This window comes from Cavia porcellus, unplaced genomic scaffold, assembly GCF_034190915.1.
Source record: "Cavia porcellus strain 051 isolate PalLab524CR breed Dunkin Hartley unplaced genomic scaffold, mCavPor4.1 scaffold_19, whole genome shotgun sequence".
Lineage (NCBI taxonomy): Eukaryota > Metazoa > Chordata > Mammalia > Rodentia > Caviidae > Cavia > Cavia porcellus.
The window spans coordinates 65820788-65845787 of record NW_026947502.1 but is presented as its reverse complement, the minus strand read 5'-3'; the positions used below and the strand labels follow the sequence as shown (position 1 = coordinate 65845787).

The window sequence follows — 25000 nt, the reverse complement described above, 5'->3', positions numbered from 1 at the left end:
TGAGGGTGAAAGAAATCAAAGATCTCAAGTGAGTTCTTCCTTTGACTATTATGTGTAAATGTAAACTAAGGGTTAATGATATGTCAAGATGTCAGTCTATGTAGTGATTTCCTCAGGGAAAAGCAGTAAGAAAGTGTATGTATGTACCTTTGATCAAAATAAGCTTTTCAATGACAAAGAGAACTATAGAAAGCCAAGGTTAGTGAATCTAAAAGATGTTACATTAAAAATTTCTAGTTTTCCCACCGGGATTCAGCGACCTGAGGGCAAAATTAAAATACTGTGTAAAACAAGTATTAATTAGATGAATAGTACTGAGTTACTGGATGGTCTTTTCTGGAGTGTAAAGACAGCAAAAGTATGTTTCTTTGTATTTCCCTCTATCCACATATTAAAAACTATGAAAATTCCACTACATAAAGAAAAGTCTGAACAGACTAAAATTCTCATGTTGAAGAAAATGATGCCAAAGTAGAACCAAAAAACTTCATGGAATATGAGATTCACAATCAGGCTGCTAGAGATGCCAGAAGAAACCAATGACCCTTACCACTTGACAATGAGACGTAGCACAAACCAGCCTGAATCACTACTAATCCAATTTGACAGTATCAGACTTGGTTCTTATTAAATAAATTCTTTAAAGAGCATCAGTCATGGGGAGCAAAGAGGGTACTTATGAATCCCGACTCTTCTGCACAGTTAAAGAGATAAAGTTTCAGAAAAGCCACATCAGGAATCTTACACTATATATGCAATCATTTGTACCTAATGTCCACACTCTAATATACTTTGTATTACATATTCCTACTCAAAAATGGCCAACCAATAGTCACAAAGCAAAACAGAAAACAACTCAGCTTCCAAAGGCACGCGCACGCGCGCGCGCGCGCGCGCGCACACACACACACACACACACACGCACACACACACACACACACACATACTCTTTACCCAATGTCCCCTAAATATGCTATTGACTTTTTATCATAAAGGCAAAAGGCCAGACATTTAAACTGATAGATAAGCTCACTGCCTAATCTGTTTCCCAATTCTTCTCTTACATACCCCAAACTGTGCTCTTACATTAGACCCCTCACTCAACTAAGTGGCTTGAAGATGTTCCAGTCCTAACCAGTCAGAAATACCTGCATACTATTTTATGTCCAGTATGAGACCCACAGAAATTGGTAGCTGAAACAGGTAAAGAATGAGAATTCTTATTATAAACATATAAACCTTTGGTGTTAAAATAGTTGTAAATGTCGCATTGATATAGAAAATATTTTGTATCATAAATATGAGGCACACAAATTACCTGAGGCCATGCCCTAATTACTAAATTATCTTTACTACATATTCAATTCAAATTACCTGTATATACTTTTTCTTGCTCTGTTTTTTTTTGTTTTTTGTTTTTTGTTTTTGGTGCAATGCTGAATTTAAGTATGCTAGTCTGGAGATAAGAGATAAAAACAACCACAGAAACCACTTTGGTATTATTAGATTAATTGCTCTAAATTCTACACTGATCTTCTGGTTTGGAGTGAATTACATTTATATATAATTTTGGATGAAGTTCATATTTGCAAACCACAAAAAACATATTCAGGAAAATCCTTCAAAGACTAGCAAGAGACACAGTCATCACCTAAAACCACTCCTGGCAGGAGGAATAAGACCTTATTTATTCACATCAACTAAGATGGAGAAACAGCATCCACCTAGTTTGCCAAGCAACAAGGTCTGTGGCAAGTAAGTTATGCCAACATCAATACAAGTAGAAGAATTTTTCTCTATAAGGTTTCCTTAGCAATAGAAGTGAAGAGAAAAATATCTATCCTGTTATTCTTGCCAATTACCATAAAAACCTCACTTTGTTTCACATTACTAAATAATCTATCAAAATGCACAGTAGTAGTAATAGTAGCATGGGAAAAGCGACTTATTTCCTATAATTTTCTTTGCTTTAACAATGTTGCATTCTCCATTTTTAACTTTCCAAATACATGTTTCAGTGTTCTTCATTCCTTTATTAAAGCTCAGTCTATTACATTACTTCATTCATTTTTCCTATACTTTGCACCATTTTATTAAAACTTTCAGCAAGTACCATCACCTAATTTAAACTAAATGCTTATAGTTCTGTGGTAGGGTGAATGACTAGCATCAAGCAAGGACCAGGAACTCATCGCAAATACCACAAAGAACCATCCCAAACACCACACAAAAGCACCTTTCTTGTAATTTGTAATTCTAATTTTAAAACTGAGAGTATTGGGCCAGGGGTTTAGCTCAGCAGTGTCAGTACCCACTTGGCAAACATGAGGTCGTGAGTTTGATCCGCCAGACCTAAATAAAGGTTAGACTGATACCTTAAGACTATAGACATGTATGTATACTTCTTTTAAAGCCTATTTCAATAAATGGCATTAAACTGTGTTTTCAACCTCATATCTAACAAAACGATAAAAAGCTCAGAGAAACTTTGAAACAGTCTAAATGTATTAGTTTGTCTCTGCTGCTAGTGACATAATACTGCAGTTTGGGTAGTTACCAAAAAAAAAAAAGTTTATTTGAGCTCCTGGGTCTGGTCCAAGATGGCAGGGCTGCAACTGGCAGAGTCCAAGGTAGCAAAGTCCAAGGTAGCAAAGCATCCCATGGTAACAAGGAACACGTGTGTGTGTGTGTGTGTGTGTGTGTGTGTGTGTGTGTGTGTGTCTGTGTCTGTGTGTGTCTGTGTGTGTGTCTGTGTGTGACTGTGTGATCTCGCTTCCTCTTCCTCTTACAAAGCCATCAAGATTCAATAACGGAGTTTGATCCTATGACCTCTTCTAACTCTAATAACCCTGCACAATCCCCTCCTCTAAACACCATTGTCCAGTGACAGCAAACTTTTCAGAGCTTTCAATGATACAAAACAGCCTGCTGCGGCATGTATGCTATAGGTTTGCCATCACTGTTATAGTCCATGAAGTTTCCTCCTTAGCAGTGAGAACTATACTCCTACATACAGATCAAGAGGAACACACTATACTAGCCAGGGTATAAAGATGCCATTTTCTATATAATCTGCACAAAGTTTGCTAGTATTTCATTTCAATAAAAAAAAAAAGCAGGCTACAGATTTTGCATATTTAAATCCAGAAAAATAATGTTGACATATTATCTACTCAATCTTCTCTTGAAACTTAATAAGATTTAAAAAAAAAAAAAAAAACCTAACCACAAAGAAAACCTTACACCTTGACAAATTCACTGCTGAGCTATTCAAGACCTCAGAGAAGATCTAATGCCACTATTCCTCAAACTCTTAATGATTTTGAAAGGGAAGTGATATTCACAAAGTCATTCCTGGAAGTAAGCATTACTCTAGATACCAAAACCAGAAAAGGATCCAACCAGGAAAGAGAACAACAGGCCAAGTTCCTTAATGAACATAGATATAAAACGTCTCATAAGACCCTGGAAAACAGCACAGGAAATCATCAAGATTATACAACACGATCAAGTTGGATTCATCCCAGTGATGCAGGAATGGTTCAACACATGCAAATCAAAAATTGTAATACACTACATTAACAAAACCAAGGGGGAAAAAACACATCATCATCACAATAGACACACAAAAAGCATTTCACAAAATCTATTCATGATTAAAAACTCTATTTAAAATTGGAATAGAAATCTCAATTTGATAAAAGCGATCTATGACAAAACAACAGCCAACATGCCAGCTGAACAGTCAAAAACTGAAAATTTCACTCTAAAATCATGGAACAAGACAGGGATACCCACTGTCACCAGCCCTGTTCAATATATTTCTGGAAACCTTAGCCAGAGAAATTACACAAGAGAAAGAAATAAAAGGAATATGGACAAGAAATGAAAAAGCTAAATTATCATAACTTGCTGATAACATGATCCATGAAACAGAAGGCCCAAAAACTCCACCAGAAGACTCCTATAGTCAATAACCAAATTCAGCAGCAAAGCAGAACACAACATCAACACCCAAAAATCAAAAGCATTCCTGTATATAAATAAACTCAATGAGAGAAAAATTAGAGAAACCACACTTTACACAATTCTGAAAAAGGATATCAAAGAGGGTATCAGAAAATGGAAAAATATCTCCTGTTCTTTGGTTAAGAACAAATATAGTGAAAATGGATATATTTTTAAAATTTTTATACAAGTTTAATGCAATCTCAATCAAAATACTAACAGTATTCCTCACAGAACTAGAAAAAACAATCCTAAAATTCATATGGAGCTAGGAGAGTCCTAGAATAAATAGTAAAAGCAATTCTGGGCAACAAAGGCTAGGCAGAGGCCATTACAATCTCTGATTTGAAGTTACACTACATAGCTACTGTGATAAAAAAAAAACCAGCATGGGACTGGCAAAAATAAAACAACACTTAATCAGGCCCAAGGATTAATCAAACAGAACAGAAGATGCAGAAACAACTCCCAGCATTCTCCTCTATCTTAGCTTTGATAGAGGGCTAAACACCTCACTAGAACAAAGTCTACCTCTTTAATAAATGGTATTGGAAAAATTGATTTTCCATATGCAAAAAACTGAGCCTAGACTATTTCTCATCATGGACTAAACTTGAAATGAATCAAATATCTAAATATTTAAAAAGAAACAATCTGCTGGAAGATAGACTAGGTAAACTCTAAAAGACACAGGTGTAGAAAAAGTTTATGAACAAAACCCAGATAACACAGGAAATGTTACAAATAATCTATACAACAACTGGAATCACATCAAATTAAAAAGCTGCTCACAGCAAAAGAAACTACCAACACAATGAATAGACAACTCACAGAATTTTACCAGCTACTCCTCAAAGCACTAATATCTAGAACTCAATAAAAAAAAACCCTCAAATTTAAAGATTCAATCCAAAAATGGGCATCTGAAATGAATATAATAGCCATTTCTCAAATGAAGGTAGTAAAAACTGCAGGTAAATATATTTTAAAAAATTCATCATCATCAGACATTTGAGAGATGCAAACTAATACAACACCAAGATTCCATCTCATCCCAGAAAGAATGGCTTATCATCAAGAAATCAAAGAATAACAAATGCTGGTAAGACTGTGAAGGAAAAAGAATCCTTCATCATTGCAGGTGGGAACATAGACCAGTGCAACCATTGTGGAGGCCAGCATGGGTATTCTGCAAAAATAATTAGAACCAGGGTTCCATTTGATCCAGCTGTTCCCCTTTTAGGTATCATCCCAAGAGTTAAAAACATCGTACCAGAGTGATATATTCATATCTCTGTTTGTATCAGCACAATTTATAATAGCTAAATCTTGGAAACAGCCCATATGCCCACATAAAAATAAGTGGATAAAGAAAATGTGGTATCTATATACAATGGAGTGCTACTCTGCCATAAAGGAGGATAAATAAGACATTTTTAGGTAAATGGATGCACCTTGAGACCACAACCTCAAGTAAAATAAATCATACAACATGTTTATATATCACATTCTCCTATTTCCATATGCTTGCAGGACCCTCATTTGGTCCTACTGTTTACCATGCCTTGGATCAGGCAAATGATCTGGTCCCTAGAGATGAACCTGAATGTCTAAGCCAGCTGTGATTATATGGCAGGTGTCCAGAAAAGATACCAGCATGTGATGCACAGTAGCCAATAATGATTAGGAGAAAGTTGCCAGGGGGCTTCGGGTAAAGGTTTTACCCATAGTAAAAACTTCTTAGCAAGACAGGCATAGTGGCACAAAACTGTAATCTCAGGAGTCTGGGACACTGACAGGAGGATCATAAAATCCAGCCTAGCCTGGTCAATGCAATGATTTAGTGAGACTCTCTCTCAAAATAAAAAGACAAAAAGTTGGGGATGTAGTTCAGCGTTAAGGCCCTGAGTACTAAGAACAAAACAAAATAAACTTTGCAGGAAGAGAGTTAGTTATTTTTCCTAATGTCTGTTTTCCTGTGATGCTTGAAACAGGACAGACAGTCATTCTGAAGCTAACGGAATGAGTTCACAAATAAGCCACTACACAGAGGATGAATCAACAGTAAAATGGGAGGACCTTGTATTTTAATGATACCCTGACCCTTCAACTAACACATATAAAAGTATCTGGCCTCAGGACCTCTCATAAACTGATGAGCTTCTTATTACTGAAGTTATAGTTAGTTGAGTTTGCTGTTAATCACTTTTCTAACCAAAACAGAAATAATGAACAAGATAAATGCCTTGGCATTAAATTACGTCTTTTCTAAACTACCTTCTTGAGACACTAGTTTCCCTTTTCTTCTTATGCTAATAAAGTTACATACTAATTCAAATAGCAATTATTAATACTATTAGATTCTCAGATGATAACTGAGAGTAGAAACATAGACTTGGAAGCATGCCATCCCAGATCCTTTGGAAGAAAACTTCTAAATAGTTTGCAAAAATTCCTACTGTGCCCTATTTCATAGATTTGACAGTCACAGCTCTATATGGACAGCATCTCCCTAAATCTTGTCCATATAAAGCACTCTCCACCATGGTTCTTTACAATTAGGAATGAGAGACTGATTAGGGATTGAGATCAACTTGTTTCAACCCATCACTTCAAAGTTGAGGGAGCAGATGTCCATGTTAAAAAGTCTCCCTTCATTAACATCATTATTGGTCTCTAGAGCTAATAACTAGCTTGTAATACACTACTAATTCTTAAAACACTACCTTGGGAGTTTTGTCTATGAAAATAGGGCTGGGGATTTACCTCAGTGACTTATGCGCCTGCCTGGCAAGCATGAGGTTGTGAGTTTGATCCCGGTACCAAAAATAAACAAACAAACAAACAAGCATGAAAATTTCAAGATTGTCTGCCACAATGTTTTTTAAAAATTTTCTCCATCACAAAAAAATCACAAATTACCTGAACCTTCTAAGAAACTCTGAAGTACTTGAGGGCAGTGACTGGCTGTTAGCAGTTACTACATTTTCCATTTTTAGTCCATTTTGAAAAATTATTTTTTCCATTTTATTTTTCACTTGACTTTCAATATGTTGAATTCTAGTATGCTTAGCATGTTCTTGAAAATGTATGCATCTCGGGGGCTGGGGATTTAGCTCAGCGGCATAAGCGCCTGCCTTGCAAGCAGGCAGTCGAGAGTTTGATCCCCGGTACCGATAAAAACGAAAAAGACAAAAAGAAAATGTATGCATGTCATTGAGGGTGATTTTTATATACATATGCATTTTCCCTTTTATATTAACAGTACATATATGAACATCTTATTTTATTTTTAGTCCAATGAATCAATAATTCCATTAGAAATAAACAGAGTGCTTTCAATTCACAGTCTAGTAACACTACTGTAGCGGATGTCCTTACACAGGAACTATGTAGGTAGGCCAGTGGGCCACCTGTCAAACAGTGGAATCATTGGGATCAACCGTACTATCTGTGTTCCTATTTGTCAAATTTCTCTCTAGTTCTGAATGTTATCCCTCTAATTTTTATCAATTTGAAAAATAGAATATAGTACTTCATTGTCTTTAGAATTTCCTTTCTTGGTTTACTAGTGATGTTGAAGATATGATATGTATGTATGTATAATTTTTAACCATTCAAGTTTCCTTTATTGTCTATTCACCTCCATCTTACCTTCTCATAGTCTTTTTTTTTCTGATCAACCTATCATTGTAAAAGAATATTCTAAAAGAAAATCCTAGTCATCCATTTGTTAACTTTGACAATGGTATCCCTTCTCTTTAAAACAGAAATGCTTAAATTTCATTTAACATACACTACCTAAAATTTTCACTAACTTAGTAGTTTCTATTTTTTGCATTGAGTCCTTTAATGAATTTGAGAGTTCACTATTTTATCTGGCATCAGATAGGCTGCTAACTTTATTTTCAATATAGCAAGGCAGCTTTCTAATAATTTATACTATGCAATGCGTGTCCCTTTCATAAAAATACCTTTGATTTCACATTCTATATTCTTTTTATTGGCCCATCTGCTTTGTCCTATGCCAATACCATGTTGCTCTGGGATCTCTTGCTTTATTTGATTTTGTTGATAGCTTTCTAGATTGTATTTATATCTAACAGAAGAATTCACTAATTCATTTTTATTCACTTTAATGTTAGAATAGCTTTTCCTCGATATAAATTTTTTAGTTTTTTAATTGTGGTAAGATACATGTAATATAAAATTGGCTATCTTTTTTTTTCCTTCTGAGACAGGGTCTCGCTATGTAGTTCAAGCTAACCTTGAACTCACTATGTAGCAGAGGCCGGCCTCAAATTTGCAGCTATTCCCCTCTTCAGCTTCCCAAGTACTAGGATTACAGGCATGTGCCACCAAAATTAACCATCTTAATCATTTTTAATTGTATGATTTATAGTGTCCTGACAGGACAAGGATCTACAACATCTGAAACAAAAACACAATCACCGGAAAAATTCCAAACCCTATTCTGTTCACAGTACTCAGTTTGCTTTTACTCCCATCTGCTATTTCATACAGATATATCATCGGCCTTTCTGTTTTGTTCACTACTAAGTCCTTATCAAGTATCAAGAAATAACTGTTGGCTAAATGAAAGGATCAACCAATAAATCTGTCTCTTCTTTCAGTCTCATGTCATGAAAGAAGCTTAACTCCTCTGAAGCCGCATGAATCTAACATCCCAAATTTGAGACTACATTCTCTCCTCTAAACCAATATAAATTGCTTCCTTTTCTCCTCCATGTTCTTTTTTGGCTGATTTTGAACCTCCCAGGCAGATAAGACATAATTACACGTTATTAATTATGGTAATAACATACCATGATTAGCCAATCAGAAAAGATGGGTTCCATTTCCCCCAACTAATACCAACTAGTGCAAGGACCTTCAGCATGTCAATTACTCTCTGTAATTCAGATTCCTCATAAGGAGAAACTGCAGCACCACTATTGAAAACATGGTGGGTTTTTTAATGATATCTGAATCAATTCCCAGGTAACAATAGGTCATTGTACTTCAATCTCTCTATGTTTCAGCATGCCCATCTGTAAAATGCTACAATTCCTACTAGAAGGCTACTGTAAGACTTTCCCTTCTGATTTTCACCCTTCCCCTTGTCTCCCTTTCCAGGTTGGTCTCCCTTATTCTTTCCCTCTTTCTCTTCCTTCCCCAGCCTCTTACACTCTCCTTACTGCCACTCCAGGAAACACTGCAAAGGAGAGCTTGCTCCCCAGAAGCTAACTGCCAGGGTGGCAGGCAGCACTGCAGAGACACCTCCCCACTGCAGTCTGCATGACATGAATTGCTGAAGACTAGTCACTATCCCTCCCAAAATATCTCTCCAAATTATACTTCATAAATACAATTCACCTGTATGGATGAGGCAATACAACTCAGCCAAAGATCACTACTCTATTCTACTGACGAACATGTTTAACAGTAAACCTCATCAAGAGACTATTGCAATAAGGAATGATGGGCAAGGGGGGGACAAGTAAAAGACTCTAAACAAAAATAAGTGTATATCTTGAAACTATCTAAGTAAAGAAGAAGTTGAGAAAGATAGAAGAATCAGTGTATGTCAAGAGATACAGAGGCAGACATCCAATCATAGTGATACCACAAAAAAAGCTAAATTTAGTTCCAAGCTAAAGCTGGTATGCATTTTGGTAGTATGCAAGGAGTCCTCTACTCCATTTGCTGAAGGGCCACTAGGAGCCAAGGATATAATTCAGCTGCATGTCAGCTGCACACCCCTTTGACAAAGAGGAAATAAAGTCCAAAAAAAAAAAAAAAATGTCTCTGACAAGAGAAAACAAGGACAAAAGCAAAGGCAAGTCCCCAAGGAAGATGCTGTCCAGAGACACTAACCAAGAATATACTGACTCTGCTGGAATGAATCTAAATGAATTTCTTATAAATTCAATGAAAAAAGAACCCACAGGGCAGAATGATGTTGATAAAATCAGAACAGGAGATTCTGGAATCTATTAATGACAACCAAAACCAACCCAAGAAGTTTCCTCAGATGACTTGGTATCACTAGATGCTTCAGGATGGAACACAATGTAGATCAAACTAGGAAAACTATCGTTATCAATAAAACCAGTAACACAGATTCCTTAAATTCTCAAAATATATAAAAAATGAGAAGAACACAAAACTTCAAGGGAGATTCATTCTCAAGAGAAATGATGCCAGTATGGATCAAGATAACACGTCAGAGTTTCATTGCAGGATGGAAAGGGAAACAAGTCAATAGATACCTAAATGGTATCAGGCAGAACCAAGAAGGGCGGAGCTGCATCTCCAAGCAACTGCCTGAGAAGCAGATAGTGAACTCAAATCCCTGGAGTCTCAGCCTTAGAGTAATCACATACTCTAGACTCAAATGGCTCTGTTTGGAGTTTGCAACCCGTCACCAAAGCCAGCATCCCGGGTGAAATCTCTGTCCTCACCCAAGGTGACAACATCAGCAGCAATAAAGATGAAAGTGCAGGAAGGAATTCCAGGCCAAGAATGGCACAACATATCTCAGAAATATGCAACCAGGTCACATCTCCCAGTCTGTCTAAGGCCTACTCCCTTATCCTGCATAGCAGCAAGAGCAGCAACAACTTCAAGCATGAGCTACCCTGTCTCACAGACAGAGGCCCTAAGCAATCTATTTGGATAAATGAGCCTTAGCTGCCAAGGTTCTATGAAGCAGCTGACTCATCTTCAACTCTGTTCCAGCCTCATCTCCAAATGCCCTCAACAAACTTCACCATAGCTTCCATGGGATGGCCAATCCCCATTTTCAACCATTATACTTCTAGTTATGCATCACTTACACAGCAAGTTCTGCCCCCCAGAGTAACACGGACTCCTGTCAACACATTCAGATTTCTTACTATCCTCAACAGTAACCTCATCCCAATCAGTAATACTGATCTCTCTCTCATCTGATGATCTATGGCTCTCAACATGGTCAGCAGCTGCCTTAGTCTTCAGCACTCTCTCCTATTACCAACCTCAAAAATGCCCCCACAGGATTCAGTCCCCTGCCTGTCCCCACACAGTTCTCCCAGCCTAGAGGTCAGGCATCGGTTAATGGGTACTGCTCCCTCTTGGACCAGCCATTACAGTACCTTATGTCCACCTGCCCTCCCTTGCTCCATGGCCAATCACCATACACAGCACACCAGAGACAGAGTGGCTTGAAGCATGTAAACACTGACAAGAGACAAGCATTCAAGTCTACTTCCTGGGGCACATCAGATGTGTGCCCTGCAGCTGGTGCTAGAGGTGACAAAACTCCCTGAGAGCATCATCCATACAGTGGCAAACTCTTTACTCAGCTCACCTTTTCCAGAACCAAGATCCAGCATCTCAAAGACTCTAACAGACAGGGGTTTGGGGAGAGCACACACCAGGACAGGGACAGACAGGCATGATGACGATGACAACAGCACAACAATGGGACTGCCAAGAAAGAGTACCACTATGACCTCACTGCCTTACACACAATTGCAGCTATGTCCGCCAGCCCCATGGCTGCTCAAAATATCTCCCTTCACCTCCTAAGTTGTTTCAAACTCTCAGTGCCAAACGGCCATGACTCTTAGGGTTCCTGGAGACAGCCAGCTCCCAATAGACAGAAGAGAGGAAGGGACTGACACAGCAGGGACAGGGGAACAGGGTGGAGGGGACAGACTTAAGGTGGGAAGTAAGAAGATGGATATCAAACTGAAGCATAAGACAATAAGCATGAAGAAGCAGAGACAGACTCTCACCGGCACTGAACTCCTTTTTACTTCCCTATTATGGGTCCCACTCTTCCTCCCTGGTTGGCCTCCTCCTGCTTCTCTCTCCCATCCTCTTCTATGGTTGTTTATCTTTTATATCTCCCATATATATTAATTTCCTTCATAATTTTTTTTATAATTTCTAGTAAGGTAAGATTGAGAGGGTCCAGTCCCACTCTTCCTTAGTTTCCTATTTCCTCACCATCCTAAGTTACGTTTCCTTTTTTAGTCTTTATGAATGTATTTACATGGACAAAATTAAGAAAAACAAAACTGAGTTCCCCATTCTCTCACTGTCCCCATCTTGCTCCTCAAACCCCACAGAACTAAAACTAAGGACTTCTCCCATTGCCAGAACAACTGTGTAACCTTTGTGTGAGGTTTGTACTACAGTAAAACACAGTCATAGAGACACAGTATTTAATTGTACATACAGTTGTTTGCTGGGTATGCTCACTGCAGAATTTAGCTTTTTGTTTGGAGGTGGCTATGGGGGGCTTGTTTTTAAATATAAAAACTAGGGGGAAGTTTTAAGTAAGAAAACAAAAGTTTACACAATCTATGTGGTGTATGGAAAGAAGTTAATATTCGATGTTATCACATTTTTTAAATTATGGGAAGAATAAACAACGCCTAAAATTACCTTCTAAATCTAAAAATGTATTATTAACTCTATACTGAGGAAAGTAGAAATCTAGATTGCAGAAGTAGCACCCTGGAGCACTAGATTAGAACTACAAACTGGTATATATCAAACCAAAGTATCCTAACATTTCAGCTCAACTGCCTAGATATCCTAAAGCTAGGGCACAGTTCATTACTTTGTGCTTGATGTAGGTCCTGTGACCACCTAAGAAAACAAGACCATGTCACTATGATGCAGATGACAATGCTTACCTATAATAAATAAAATCCCATAACACAATTTTCTGGAGAAGGAAAAAAATAGACTACTTTGAGGCAGTAAGGTAGATACTATTTTACTTTGTAAGTAAAATAGGTCAGCTCTGCATACTGGGAAATCATCTTTAAAAACACTCAGTGAGATCTCATAGTATGGCATCAAGATTTAGGAATAAGAAAGTGAGCATTAGTAGAAAAATTACTGAAAATATTGTAACCAATATCAAAAGTTCCAATATTACTAGTGAGCGCAAAGTGTCAATCAAATGTAATGTGCTAATAAGCACTTGTAATTCTCAGTTATAAAAGCAAAACAATGTCTTCCCCCCAACCCATGTCATTTCTATGTGGAACAAATAAGACAAAAGATCAAATAAAACAAATATGCCTTAACGGTAAACTGTTGGGGAGAACTTTTAACCCACTCAATGTTAAGTCTCCTTAAATATTCAGATGAGTTACCTAATTAAATACTTATTTTACCCATAATAATCTTAGGAAATTGTCACTGTCATTATCTTCATCTTACAGAAAAAGAAATAGAAGCTTAATGAGATAAAGCAACTCAGCTATGGTCACATAATGATGAACATACAGGCTTGGGCTTTAAAAGTCTAGGTCTGATGCCGAAGTCTATACTTTTAACCACTGTGTTATTAAATTCAGTTCATCTCTGGGATCAACAGATTAAAATAAATGTTTATAAAATAGGACTAATTCCATATATATTGTACAATGTATATCAACAGAGGGCCTCAAACAGGACTTTTCCCATCCACTCTTTACCTTAAAGATTTTTAAAATTTAAAAAGCTCCAAGATCCACATTCTTTTCATATGTTCTTAATTTTAATGACTTAAATGTTAGGTCAACATCTAAATCTGTATCTTTAGGATAGCTAAAGAAAAGAGCACAATATCAATTATAAGCACAGTAAAAAAAACAGAACATTCAAAGAGCAGGTACAAACACTGTCTTTCATTGAACTACAGTATGTAAAAGATGTTTTGGTAAAGGTGACTTGTCAAACGTTACCAGGGAAATTTTTTTTTACAGTAAATTCTAATAAATAAGCATTTTACATTCTTAAAATCAGCCCAAATTCAAATGGAAGATAACTTTCTTACTCATTATTTAGGATAAAATTATTATAGTTAAGCAACTGTCTTAGTAACTTAATTTATTAATCACTAAGACTCAGCTTCTCCCACAATGGCTAAAAACGAATTGAAAAACCATCCTACAATGGTGACAAACAGAGTCTTTATTCTCTGTGCCACAAGAAACTAATCAGAGCCGAACTATGTGAGATCTATCTAATAAGAACATTATCTGAGTTGGGTATAAAGACGAGAATGGACTGCCAAGAATATGGCATTTATTAAACTGTGGCAAGCTTTCAAATGTTTGCAATATCATGTACAAAATGCTTGGTTCTCCAGTTCTCACACCTGCCACCTCTACCCAGAGGTATCACAGAAGCAAACTGAGAAGCAAGGCCCACACCTCTGCGACACTGGCTCCCTCTACTGACCCTTTTGTAGTTCTACATGCACAAGTTACTAAAGTGAAAAACTCTATAAAGACAATGAATACTTTTGCAGTATCTTACAGATAATTTTATATTTGTAATTCCTTGAATAAAGTAGCCCAGTAAAATATTAAAGAACAAGTCCAGGGATGTAGCTCAGCATCACAGCACCTGCCTAGCAAGCACAACACCCTGAGTTTGATTGCCAATACCTTCCCCCTAAAAAATTTATGAAAGAGAAGCTATTCTAAAAAAAAAAAAAAAAAAAAAAAAACCAACTACATTCCTTTTAAAATCTTAACCTATGTATACAAGCCTATTTTATTATAATAATTATGATGACAATGCCAAATATACAAAACCTACACTATATACCAGCCACTACACATGCATAACCAGCTTCATGCTAAAAGCTAATTTATGAATTAAGTGCTTGTATCTATTCTCATGTTATAAATTTACAAGTGAAGTCCAAACTCAGTGATATGACTCTATAGAGTCAGAGCTTTAAACCACTATTGCATCTAGTTGACCTGGTATCATGACAAAACAGGATTTAAAAATTTAAAAATACAAGCACCTGCCTGGCAAGTAAATACAAGATTGTGAGTTCCATTTCCGGTACCCCCTCAAAATTAAAAATAATCAGCACATCATCCAAATTTCGTATTTACAACAAACCTGAAAATGGGCAGACAAAAGAATATGAATTGGTTCTTTCCTTATATACTAACCCATTCCTCACTACACTTGAAGATTCTCGTAGTACCAAGCTAGCATTTTGATTCTTTATTGTTCCCCCATCTACTTCCTTTTCCACATTATGGCTCTTTTGTCTGGTTGTCTAAAATGGGAAAATAAACCTAATGTGATAATCCTGATCCCCATTCCTTTTGAAAATAAGAAATGGAGTTCTTATGATAGAATTCAAGAATAGACTCTGGAGTGTCAATTAAACTAATAAAAGACTTCAAAAGATTCTGTGTGGTTTGATGCAAGGCAAAATAAATTCTGACCAATTCAGTCCAAAACTTTTTTTACATACAAACTTCCCTTTTTTATTTCTCAAGGATACATTTCATAAACATGTTTATGCCTATAGACTTAAACTACCATAATCTCAATTTTTTCCTTTATGTATGAAAACTGTAAATTAGGATATTTTTAGAAAGCATGCATGTAATACATATATGCAGAATGCTTTACTTAAGAAGATAAAAAGATACTAATTATAAATCTAGGAAATTGAAGAACCTAGCTGAATTTATTTTTTTATTGGAGCTGGGTACCAGGAATAGAACTCATGACCTCATGATTGAAAGGTAGGCACTGTGCCACTGAGCTATATCCCCAGTCCAAAGAACCTAGTTTTAGAACCCAGCGTCTGTTTAGGCTCTGAAAGAAACAATGCTGTGCTCACAGTATTATATTTTATTAAAGTGTTATAACCAGTATAAAACAAAAATTGTTTCTTACCAAAAGAATATATACCCTAGAAAGTCACAGAAAATGAAGCACAATAAATCTTTTCCTATATATTTAAAATATCTAACTACATTATTATTGTCAGTACATCAGAGACAGCTTTACATTTTTCCAAGTTATAGAATAATGTTTCTGCAAAAACTTGAAAGCTACAGAAATGTATAAACCAGAAAAAATATCTCAACCTAGAGGTAACCATCTTCAACAGCTCTCCCCATGTATAACTGTATGTACAGTATATACTTTTTTACATAATTGGGATTAAACTGTAAGCAGTTTTAGCTGGTTCTTTTTTATTTCATACTTGCCAGATTTTTTGTGGCATCAAATTTTGCACAAAATGATCATTTTAGTGGCTATTCCATTTAATTAATGCAACTCAGTTCATTTAACCATTGACTAGGTTATTTCTAATCTTCACTGTTATAAAGCTTCAGAAATTTTGTGCGCAGATGTAGTGGTGCACACCTGTAATTCCAGTATCGGGAGACTGAGGCAAGAGGATCTCTGCAAGTTCAAGGCCAGTCTAAGCTACAACGTAAGTTTAAAGCCAGCCTGAATTGCATAGTGAGACCCTCAAAAAGACCAAAAAAAAAAAAATGTACATAAACATTTCTCCATATAATTATTTACTTAGGAACCTATTCCCATAGGATTTTTTTTTTAATGTGAAATGTCCTCTTCACTTTTCATCTTTTCTAAGAAAGGATTTCCTGCTAGTCATAATAACTAAAACACCCTAATAAACTAGCAATTTGAACTTTTTTTAGGTTACCCAGCTCTTGGTAGCCACAGCTATAATGTAGAAGAAATTCTTAAAGGAAATGCAAAGAAATCAAACATGCCATGTGAATAAACCAATGTATTAAATGGCGTGGGGCCCTTCTGTAGCAAAGAACCAAATGTGTCAGTATGTGACTGGCTAACATGTGTTCTTTAGGAATTATCCCTGATGAATTGCTGCCATATTAAGTGACACATGTTCAACATGTTGTCCAGGGAAATAGCGATTGAACCAGTACCTTGCAACATTCAGTAAGGAAGTAACAAGAGTTTGAAGCAGGTTTGGGCAGGCTGGCAGAATGTCTAATGGACAGAAATCTTGAGGACGGATGGCTATCTAAGGAAGAGAAAGTCAGTATGTGATTAGGCTTTGAACAGCACAGGGTAGACTTAAAAAAGGCCCATGATGCAAAGAGTACAGGGAACTAGTTAGAAGAAAGCTGTTTGCACACCATTCATTCAAAACACAGAACACTTTGTACTGAGTGTTACAGAAAAGATGGTGGACTTTTACTGATGTGCCTATTTTTATAGAGGAGATAAGAACGATTTACTGGAAATTAAAAGCTTACTAATTGAACCTTAATACATCATTCTCACTCAAAAGAAATATGTGTATTTCTACTGAAATCAGGGCCAAGAGCCTAGATAATTTTCTAGAATTCCTAAAAACATTAACCTTGTTTCCAAACAGATTGTTTGTCTACTAATCTATAGCTCAAAACTGTATTTAGAACATAGAAAGTCTAGAGATTCCAGTTTCTCTTCATGCAGTTATTCATAGTATCCAAAACTAAAGGACACTATGTGCCATCTAGTCACGGAACCAAGTTCATTGTTATGCATAACAATTAATCATGGATGACAATTCAAGCTTCTAAATCAATGGCTTCTCTTTTTATAACTATTATATTATTTTACTTGAATAGTAAATTAAGAATATACTGAAGCACAAACTAGTTTTAATTTGTTAGATCTACAAACTGTAACAAGATGATTCTATTTGACTATAATAACTGATCACATCTCTAAAAATTCCTAATATTATTCATATTTTCCAACTCCAAAAACAATAAAAACAAGAAGTCAAGAGATTTATGAAAAGGTGCCAAGGAATCACTTCACACAATCACAGGACTCTTTTACCTCGGTCTGTAGGATGGCAGCCCTCTGCTCCTTAGCAGTCAGTGACTCTTTCAATACTTCAATATGCTGCTTACTGTCTGAGAACTGGTTTGTGAGAGTTTCCAGCTTTGTTTGCAAGGCCAATAGCTCTGTGTCCTTTCTGGACAGCTCCTGTTTCACTTGGCCAATCTGGAAAAGAAAACACTGTAAGGAAAAAAAGAAACAACCAAACAATCACCTCCTATCTGGACTCTAAATGACAAAATATGAAACTTAAGAGTAATTGCCTAGCATGTGCAAGGCTATAGGTTTGTTCCTCACCACCGCATATTACTGAAAAATTATAACCAGATATATTTTTCTTTTAGCATCACCTAATTCTGGACCCACTCCTTCCCCCTCCAAAAAACTAAGTTTATTCAACAAACGGGCACATTTTTAGTTTCCATTTATTGTCTTTACTTTTTGAAATCACTTAGAAAAGAAATACAATTTTCCCGATTCAATTAGGTTACAAGGTAGCAATAAATATCACTGAACTGTTAAAATATTTTCAATTTTTATAAGTCAGCCATCTCCAGAATGTGTTACAGCAAATGAATACTGTAAATACAAAACTAGAAAGAAATGTTCAAAGTTAGTGCCGTGCTGGGCATGGTGGAACATTCCTGTAATCCTAGCACTTGGGAGGCGGAGACAGGAGGATCACCTTGAGTTTGAGACTAGCCTGGGTTACATAGTAAGACCAGCCTTTACAGAATGAGACCCTGTCTCAAAAATGAAATAAAATAAAATAAAATAAATCAAGCTAGTACTGTGCTTTTTTACATTAAGTTTTATTGTACTTCTCAAACAAAAGTCTCATAACATCTAAATTTTAAAAAGCTACTTTTCAGTGCTAGAAGGCACTACCAGTCTTGCGATTTTCTAAAACTCCTATAATCTTGATGAGTTATGTGTCTAGAACTTTTAAAAAAAACCAATTTGTAAGATTCTATCATCTATACAATTAAATGGATAAAAGTACGTGACATAAATAAAGAGAATATGTCAAATTTCACTCTGTAAGAATTTTCAATACCCTGAAAGGATAAATGGTCCATAAATGAACCAATTGATGCCTTTCATCCTTCCATAGATATCTCTTTTAACATAAAAAGTGTTTGCCTCAAGCATCTTTACATTCCTATTATTTCTAAGAATTTTTAAATTAATTTTATTCTAAGTTAAGCCAAAAAATTCAGATCTGCTTTTTTTTTTTTTTTTTAAGATACATAGTTCAGACTGGCCATAAACTTACTATGTATCCTCGACTGGCCTCAAACTCCTACTAATCCTACTGCTTCCGTCTCCAGTGTGCTAACATTACAGGTGTGTGCTACCACACCCAGCTCAGATCATCTTTTAAACTGTGTGCACCATCTAGCAAGGCACTAAAAGACAATTCGAGCTATAAATTTGACAGAAAGTTGAGTAATTTTAGTGTCACCCATAAAACAGTTGTTTATTTTTAAAACTTTGAATGCATATACAACATTCTCCATGGGAAAATAAATTTTACTTTAAAATCAGACTTTTAAGAACAACTAAAAATAAACTTCCAACTCACTCAACAAAAAGATAAGCATTTACTCATACACATACAATTTCTGTTTACACAGTTATTCATCCAATAAGATTTCTGAATGTTTGTTCTTTGTAAACTACTTAAGGATATTTATGATATTCTCTTACCAATAAGTAACTCACAATAGTTTTAATCCCTAGCACAGAGACTATACTAAGATATGAATAAATATTCATGAGAAATGTTCAAAGTGTCACAACTTCTTTAGTAAAGAAGAAAGGCTTAAAGATCATTACAATTTCCATCAACTTCCAATCATAGAATAAAAAATAAATATGAAATCTGAATTTCCTCAATAGCTGCATTATTATGTAAGTTGTACATATAGCTCTAATGACTTTATGAAGTGACTTTATTATTTGACACAACAAAGAAATGAATAACAGTAGCTATGAAAAAATAGTTGTAGATCAACATTTCCATATGCTACATAGATCCTTTCAAACAAAATATCTTTTTTTCCTCTCCTTATAAAATGGCCTTCAAAATATACCAAGGTAGCACAAGCTTTTATTTTTTAATTCTACATTCGAGTTTTAACCAAAAATTATTTCTAGCAGCAGTTTTTTCTGACACTTTAGCAGTATGTATACAGGGAAATATAAGGCAGAGAGTAAAGAGCTTATCGGCGCCTTTTCTGGAATCACACTTTCTGCTTGTATAAAATCAAACCCTTCTCTTACTAGCTATGCTCCCCTAGGCATCGTTATGTTACCTTGGTTTCCTTGTATAAAACTGAGATTAGAAATCTCAGCAGATTATAAAACATTTATGACACAAAGAATGATCAAGAACTCTTGAGAATGTTTAAAAACTTACTACACAAAGATACATTGTCAGGAAGGATGGAGTGTGTTTTAAAGTTAGAGGGAGTATTCTGAATGGCAATGTGCCTTTTACTAAATTAAAATTTCAAAATGTAAATATTCACTATTTTTTTACCACACCTCATAAGTGTACAGGTATTAGCTATCTTATTATTATGTTTTATATGTTTTGAAATTTTAAATTCAAAAGGCTGAACTAGATTTAAATTAATGATATAAGCCTCACATTAATTTTGATTCACTACCTAACTCTAAGAAGTGCATCATTTTCTACACATCTGCCCTAAAGAAAATAACATTTTTGTCACAAAATCATGCGTTAGAATTTTAAAAAATAACATCTACATTCGTGGGTAAAGTACTTAAGAATTTCAAATTCAAATAAACTCTGGGTGATGGGCCTAATGCATCTGCATATTTCCGTATCTAAGAAAAGACAACCAACATTCATATAAATCAGCAAGTATCTATTTCTATTAATAATGGATTCAAAAAAACAAGGTTTGAAATAACATCCATTGCAAAAGCAACAATAAAGAGCCAAGTATAGGGCTTCCAGAACACATGAGGGCCAGGGCACACAAAGTTGACACGTGGGACAAACTGGTAAACAGGAAGAACTGGTTAAACAGCAGAACAGGCTGGTTAGTGCTAATATTGGGCAAAGCTGCCAACCATAGAAGAGTGTAAGCCACCCAGAAGCCAGAGCTAGCAGGGCCCACCATGGGACCACAGCACACAGAGAGGTAAATCTTACGGCAAACACCTCAGCCTGAAGAACAGCTGCTCTCTTTTTCAGCTCCTCCCCTTGAGCCTCTTTCGAACTTAGTTCCTCCTTCAGTTGCTCTACCTGTCACGACATTGTTATTCTTTTTTACTTGTGTCAACTTAATTCTTTTAATCTGCTTTCCACCCCAAGAGGTCACTGAAAATAGCAATTAATTTATATATCACAACCAAATCTGTTCCCCTAATTTCCTTTGTTTTTCTTCAAGACAGGGTCTCCTTTTGTAATTCAGGCTGCCCTTGAACTAACTATGTAGCCCAGACTGGCCCCCGAATTTGAAGCACTCCTCCTGTTTTAGCCTCCTAAGTGCTGGGATTATAGGTGTGTGCTACCACACACTGGGCCCTAATTCGCTTTTCAAAGGACATATGTAGATGGTTTTTCTATTTCCATAAACTCTTCTAATGAACTAGAATGTGCTTATAAAATATGAAGCATAGGGCCAGGGGTTTAGCTCAGTGGCATAAACATCTGCCTGGCAAGCACGAGGTTGACTTTGATCCCCAGTACTCCCCAAAAAAATGTAAACAGAAATTATATGGCAGTGTATTTTGTTCACAAATTTGGGTAAAAACTCCAAGCTAACAAAAACTTGAATATATGAATTTTTAAGCCTTAAACTGAACATGACATTAACAAAAATCAATGATAGCAGATTATTAAATTACTAGAGGAATAATCCAGATTGATATATCAGGTATGGGTATATGAGGCCAGAAATGGGACAGGGAGTTACAACCGTCATTCCTTTCCACTGGGAATGTTTTAGTTTCCAGTTCTTAGAAACTGAAGAATGCAATTGGAATATACTTTTGGAGAACACAGTTAATATTTCTTGCATAAACTTTTATCATTATTTTTTTTTTGTCTTTTTCATTTTTATCAGTACCGGGGATTGAACTCACGACCGCCTGCTTGCAAGGCAGGTGCTTATGCCGCTGAGCTAAATCCCCAGCCCCTATCATTATTATTTTTAATTAAACCACTACAAAACAGATAAATTGATAACTACAATCACTAAGATCCTCCAATTTGCCTAAACAGTTTACACAAAAGAGTTAAGTGACTTTTGATCTGAGGAAGTAATACTATAACTGACTTTGAAATACAACCAATAAGTCTCAGTAGTAGTTATCTTACTGTACTCAAGTGTACATGGGAAACAATAAAGCTGATAGCAAACAGGCCTTTCCCACGGGTCAGAGCAAAGAGAACTTGTGCTTTGCTTTAGTTTTATTTTTGTACCGGGGATCAAACTAACAATCTCACATTTGCCAGGCAGGTGCTTGTACTGCTGAGCTAACCCCAGGCCCCATAACTTGTCTTTTCGAATATATTTGAACAGAAAACATAGTCTTACCTGACCCATTTTGGGGGAAAAAATTAGATTTAGCCTCCTGGGTTTGGACTTAAAAATACTTCAGAAGAGTTCAGAAAAATGGAGTCTCACATAGAGAGAAACCTTAAAATAAAATATATTCTACTTTATCACCTCAAAAATACAAATAGATATGACAAGCTAAACTGTGGCGATATATGTTTAGTCTCAAGCAAGTAATTTTCTTTTAAATAAAAACTTGCAGTAACTATATATAATGTCAGTAATTGGTTTTAATTCTTCTGACTTTAACCTCATTTCAAAAAAAGCCCCTTAAGTCTGATAAAACAGTGAAGCTGATCGTTATCATTGCTAAAAAGGTAAAACAGGTTGAAATTTTCAAATCTTCGCTAAAAACTGAAGTATATCATACATCTTTACCTTATTTTTCATAAATTTGGAATGGCTCCGATATACTTCCATTTGCTTCATTTCTTCCTCCCGCTCTTCTGTACTCAAAGCCCCATTTGACTTCAGCATTTGAATTTCCTCTTCCAGGTCTCGGAGCCCACGTTCCATAGAGGAAATTTTAGAATCCTAAGGACAATGAAAGAATTAAGTATGAAAGTAATCAGAAAGATGCAAAGAAGCAGAATAACCAGGTCTTTAAAATGTTAAAATTAATAAAGATAAATTTTTTAAATATACATAAAACTGCTGCCTGGCACTTGATGTCTAAAACACAATCTTTATAGACACCTGGAAAAGAGGAGGAGAACTGTCATAACCACAATATAATTTTTCCTCTCTCGCCAGTTCTGCAGCCTTTCAATTAAAAATAGTTTAATTAACTTAAGAAGCAGCAGTGGATAAATGGTTAAAATTTCACTATACTTTATGGTCAGTAAATTTTTAATAAAATAGTTATATAATAACTAATATTTCACTTATAAGCCCTAGAGGATGTATTTCAATAGTAAAGGGGGGGGGACCTGCAATTATATAAAGAAGAACTATAAACAGTAATATTTATCATGCTATCTGTAATAAAAAACACTTCATTGCAGAAAAGCAAAAGAAATGAACAATTACATTGTTATTTTTTATAACGTTAGTGTTAGGTCTGAAAAGAAGGGAGAGAAAGAAGTGGAGTGGAGAGGAAGAGGTCCGTGGAAGGAGCGGAGTGGACGGCCGTGAAAGTAGTGGGCTGCGGTGGCTTTATTTCCGGAATGCGGGGAGAGACATCCCCCCCCCCCCCTGGCCGGCCAGGGGCGCAGCATCTCCACTGCACCGGGGCCGTGGTTATTCCGGGAACACAGGGAGAAGAGACTGGCGCACTGGCCGCTGGAATTTGGCGATCTCTCTCTCTCGGACACCTGGCGTGGGGGAATATAAATAGCCTAAGCTCAGGGCAGTGCCCTAAGGTCATTAGAGATGCACAGGTATTTCATTGGCACACGTTTTGGCGCCAGAGTTACAGGGATGGGGGTATAGGGTTACAGGCAAGTCTATAGGGGCGGGGGAGGCAGCGGCTGCGGCTTTTTCCTGGTTAAAGTGTCGGGTCTGGGCCAGCAACTCTTTCATATTTTGTCTCCTCATAACATCTTGTCTCTTTGTTTTTTCCAGTCTAACATACGTGCATTCACCAGTGAAGTTGTCCTGGCTAAAACACCTAACATCAGCGTCTACCTGGGCATCAACCTTCATCCCGTCGACTCCCCTAGACCCCAATACAGCGCCCTCAGCCAGCAGGAAGTAGTTACAGAGAGAAATCTTCGCCCCTTTTCCTAATAATCATAAGACGGGATATGAAAGTGGAGATGCTGCGCCCAGGGGCCAGTGGGGGGGGGGGGGGATGTCTCTCCCCGCATTCCGGAAATAAAGCCACCACCGCCCACTACTTTCACGGCCGTCCACTCCACTCCTTCCACGGACCTCTTCCTCTCCACTCCACTTCTTCCTCTCCCCTCTTTTCAGACCTAACAGAAATTTTATTCTTTGCATTTCTCCATATATTTAAAATAGTTCATAGGGAGGAGAAACAAGAATTCTCGGCAACTTGAGACTATCCTCATAAATGAAATAAATCAGACTCCCATTTGTAAATACCGTATTGTCTCTCTAGTATAAAAAAATAAAAACTGAAAGAGTAATAGATTCAAAATGTGTTGTAGATATTGAGATAATGAAAGGGAAAGAAAGTGCTCTAAAAGATACAACTATATGTATAAGTGTGCAAGACAGATAACTATACTACTACATTTTTGTTAGTCCATCAGACAGAATGGTTTGTACTGTCATTGTTTGAATGCCCACTTTTTATGCTTTGATTTTGACTTGAGCAACTACTTCTAAGATAACATATATAATTTATCAACTAGTGATTTCTTATTTTTTGAAATTGTTTTATTTCTACCTTTTTTGTTTTGCTTTTTATAAATAAATAAAAATCATAATTTTAAAAAATCATGTTGGCACATTGCTGCTGTTCTGGTAGTCTAAAAGCTGAGACAAGAGGATCATTGAGTCCAGGAACTCAGAGCAGCCTGGCAAACAAGCAAAATCTCTCAATCAATCAATCCATCCATCCATCCACCCATACATACATACATACATACCTATGTACACACACACACACACACACACACACACACGTTTTTCTTGTAAATCAACATCATTGCCAGAAATACCATCTTTTAGTAGTACATCTTTCTGAATTCAAGTTTTTGGTTTTGATTACAACACTAACTTATGCCTAAATTACTTCAGACATTAATAATTACAAGAAAACTATACTGAAGAGTTTTATATCT

At 36.3% G+C, this 25000-nt stretch overlaps 1 protein-coding gene across 11 annotated transcripts in view; it reads right to left on the bottom strand.

The window, feature by feature from the left end:
* Erc1 (ELKS/RAB6-interacting/CAST family member 1) overlaps window positions 1-25000 on the bottom strand; it is a 521572-nt gene that overhangs the window by 335695 nt on the left and 160877 nt on the right. For 7 of the 11 annotated variants that reach the window (XM_063231309.1, XM_063231311.1, XM_063231314.1 and 4 more), the window contains exons 5-7: window positions 22629-22784; window positions 20849-20932; window positions 17650-17817 (exon numbers count right to left, since the gene is read on the bottom strand). In XM_063231309.1, coding sequence (XP_063087379.1) covers window positions 17650-17817; window positions 20849-20932; window positions 22629-22784 — 408 coding nt within the window. The remainder of the gene's footprint in view (window positions 1-17649; window positions 17818-20848; window positions 20933-22628; window positions 22785-25000) is intronic. The other 4 variants (XM_003463708.4, XM_063231312.1, XM_063231318.1 and 1 more) reach the window with 1 other exon arrangement.